The sequence below is a fragment of the Telopea speciosissima genome, chromosome 8 (genome assembly GCF_018873765.1).
Source record: "Telopea speciosissima isolate NSW1024214 ecotype Mountain lineage chromosome 8, Tspe_v1, whole genome shotgun sequence".
Taxonomy (NCBI): Eukaryota; Viridiplantae; Streptophyta; class Magnoliopsida; order Proteales; family Proteaceae; genus Telopea; species Telopea speciosissima.
Genome location: NC_057923.1, coordinates 36,800,792 through 36,804,708, shown reverse-complemented (window position 1 = coordinate 36,804,708; position 3,917 = coordinate 36,800,792). Strand labels below are relative to the sequence as shown.

At 44.4% G+C, this 3,917-nt stretch overlaps 1 protein-coding gene across 1 annotated transcript; it reads right to left on the bottom strand.

Moving 5' to 3' along the window:
- Positions 1-532: 532 nt before the first annotated feature.
- On the bottom strand, positions 533-3,700 carry LOC122672269. Its single transcript, XM_043869768.1, has 3 exons — positions 3,488-3,700; positions 3,077-3,389; positions 533-663 (listed from the first exon to the last, which is right to left on the bottom strand). Exons 1-3 carry the CDS (start codon positions 3,698-3,700, stop codon positions 533-535), a joined length of 657 nt encoding a protein of 218 aa, XP_043725703.1.
- Positions 3,701-3,917: the final 217 nt, after the last annotated feature.

Genomic DNA, 3,917 nt, shown 5'->3' with positions numbered 1-3,917 from the left:
ACTATCTAACATGGTTGGAAAACAAAATTTATGTACCAACAGACTGTAATAGAGTAGATGATGAATAAGTCATAAGGAATTGAGCATGCATGAATGATCCATAGCTGTCCTAGTGTTCTAGATGATGATTCTATAACAAAACATGCTTGGTGTCACGCCCCTATCCCAAGCTTATGCCATAAGCGCAGTCAAGAGAGTGATTAGGATGACACACATCACCCCAATTCCTACCAGGATCAATGACACAGTGTCCCAAAGCATAGTCAACAACCTAGGACCCACCCAAATAATTACATTTGAGCAAAGGGAAGTAAATATTCCAATCATTGTCAGAGTTATCATAAGCGGAAGCAATATTTACATAAGTAGTTACAGTATATTCACCTGACTAAGTGATAATATAATAGTTAGTGCTGACACCAGCTGACCATGACATAACTACTTAAAAATATAGTAAGTTATTACAGAAATGTTCATAACGGGCACAAAGCCCCCAAAAGAATCAAAAGGAGGGGACAACTCCCCAACAACATCAATGCCCATATGCACAACCATCACAGAGGTAACCATCGCCGTGTTCCTCTGACACGTACTCAGGCTCCTCTGCGCCGATACTATCATACTCCGCCGACTGAACCTCTAAGCTAGCCAAGTAACCATCCCCTGCATCAAAATCTAAAAAGTTGTGTACACAGGGGGTTAGCTCCACTAAGCCAGTGAGGGGAAAGGGGAGTGCACAAACACACAATCACACATAGTCCATAATGCATGAAATGTTAAATATATTTTCCACCTAACAAATAGTCTAAGTCATGGTATGTGCTACTGTGATAACTCAGGAGACACTGAGGGTCACTTATCCTATCGTCCGAGTGAAACCTCAATTATCATGAGGGAGCCTATGCCGATAGAAGCCATAGACTACCCAGTGGCCGACCCAGACATCATGTGCTCGGACTATCCAACACATAAACCCCTGTTGGCAAGGGTCGTAGCATAAGGGAGCATAAATTCTAGCCACAGTTATACAACATGCAATTCCTATCGTCCTGAGAGGTATTCCGGGTGCATCAACGTCCCATTCGATCTAGTACTAGGGTACCAGCATGGCACAATGCATACTGACCAGGATGACAAGCAATGAATATAATAATAAGAACTTTGGGGTTCCGGCACTGGCATACCCGGCACCGTAACCCAATATAATAAAGTAAAGCAATATGTTCTCATATCATCAATTCATATCAATCATGGTTTTATATGCAAGGATGCAACATAGCAAGAATGAATGCAGCACATAAACCATCGTATAATCTATGTAGTTATACTTCTACATGTATATATCAAGCCTAAACATTACCCAAAGCCCACTCACAGTTTGTTTGCTTGTCGATCGGTGTGTTTGGTAAGGTTTGCTCTAGTGTACGCACTCCCATACAGATTCTAAATTCTGAGGATGCATGAGAACAGTGTTAGAAGTGTATAAGTGAGCCCCATAAAGGGTCCCAACAATTTACTTAAAGTTTGGGCCAAGATAGCAGGGGCGGATGCAGGAACAGAGGCAGCCAGGTGAGTCCAGTCGTGAATCCGTCCAGGCCATACCCAGAAAATATAGTGAACGGACTCACGGGCGGATGTAGAACATGGATCCACTCGTGCATCCGTCCAAACCCTAAGATTTTCCTGAGAGCGACCTAAGCTACGGACGATTCACTAAGTGAGTCCACTCATGGCTCCACCCAGGTTCAATAGCCAAGTTAGACTGAACGGACTAACCGGCGGATACACGACAGTGAGTCCGATCGTTCATCCGTCGCCATTCCTTTGAAAGCTACGAAGATCTCCACCTCCAGCCCTTCATTCATGGATCCATAAAGGTCCTAGGGTTAGGGAGGTGAGTCCAAACCTTCATTGGGGGTCCAATACACATAGTCCATTAAAGAACTCAAAAGCTTTAAGAGATTGGATCCATCTCCAAGGTTCTTCTCAGGACTAAGCTAGGTTTCCAATGCTTGAACAGCATCTAGGTTATTAAATCCATAGAAGCATTAAGGGAAGAGGATATATGTCTCAAATGAAACATTACATGGGGTTTATTGGGTTCCCAGGGGAAACCCCAAGCTTGGAATTGATCCCAAGGGGATCTCCAAACCCGAAAATGGAAAAGAGAGGGACAAAGATGACGTAAATTACCTCAAGCTTGGATTTATGGATGGTTCTCCACCTCCACAACCCCTCTAAGCTCTTCTTCTCCAAGTCTTCAATGCTTCCACAGCTCCAACATTTTGGGTAGGTGTAAGGAGTAAATGAGACTTAAAAGCCAAGGTCTTGGTCTTATGACTAATCCCTACCTAGGGCCTGTTTGGATTGGGCTTTTAGAGTTAAAACTCATTTAAAATGGTAAACTCACAAGCCAAGGGGACCACGAGTGAAGCCAATCCTCATCTAGGTGCCTAATTAGGAATGTCCGGGGCATAGGGTATGGGTCCCACCCAAGAAAACACACAAACGCCATAAACAGCACGGGTGGACTAACGGGTGGATTCAATCTTAGTGAGTCCGCTCATGCGCCCGTTGCTGCTGTAAAGGGCAGAACCCAAGAAAATTGGTCGGGCTTTGGCCCAGACTTCAGGGCCACTAAGGGGAGAATATACTATCATTCACAAAGGTAGTATCTTACCCCTCGACCATCACGATGTGTCCTTCATGATCCTGAATAGTTTCCCAATCACGATGCTAAGCTCATCGCCAAAAGAGGCATCTAGGTGTGGGGACACAGGGAACGCCTTTTGATACTCTTCACTCCGTGGACTCATGCTAGGAGGATGATTGACGAAATCATCATCGATAAATCTTCCCCACTGTCAGTTAAGAAACCTCTCCTCCATAGGCAGTCCCATGAACTAGTTAATGATCTTGTGGCTAAGTTTGACCATAAGTGAAAATAGCTCACCAATGTACACAGTGGCAGAAGCTATACGTCACAAGAGAGAGAAATTATAATTAATTATAAATTCGGGCATGGGTGTAACATCCTCCCCACCTTACAAAAATTTCATCCCCGAAATTGTCTTACCTTGTAGGAATCCAAGGGAAGGGTACTTTGCTCGTATTTCCACCTCGGCTTCCCAGGAGGCTTCTTCTTCTGTGTGGTTGCACCACTTCACTTTCACATAGTAAATAGGTCTATTGTGGAGATTCACCACCTTGCTGTCCAAATTCTTCTTAGGTTGTTCTTTATAAGACATATCTACTGCCAGCTCTGGTGGTTCCTGGGATAGAACATGGCTAGGGTCATGAACATACTTTCGCAACATAGACACGTGAAAGACATCTTGCATGCCATCCAAGGATGGTGGGAGCGCTAGCCGATAAGCCACATGTCCAATCTTTGCAAGAATTTTATAGGGCCCAATATATCTCAGGCTTAGCTTGCCCTTCTTGCTGAACCGCATCACGCTCTTAGTAGGCGATACTTGAGAAATACCTTGTCACCAATAAGGAATTCTAGATCCTTCTGTCTTTGGTCTGCATAGGCCTTTTGCCTAGACTGGGCAGCCTTGATTCGCTCGCGGATCAAGTCTACCTTCTCATAGGTTGCTTGGATCAATTTCGGTCCAAGGATATGCTGCTCACCTACTTCGTCCCAGTACAATGGAGTACAATATTTCTTCCCATACTGAGCCTCAAATGGAGCCATTCCGATAGTAGCTTGGTAACTATTATTGTAGGTGAATTTGATAAGCGAGATATGCTCATCCCAAGTGCCCTGCATATCAATGGCACAGGCTCGAAGCATGTCTTCCAATGTCTATATTGTCCTAGTCGACTGCCCGTCGGTCTGTGGATGGAAGGCAATGCTAAAACTCAATAGGGTACCTATAGCTCTCTGGAATCCACCCCAAAACTTGGATGTG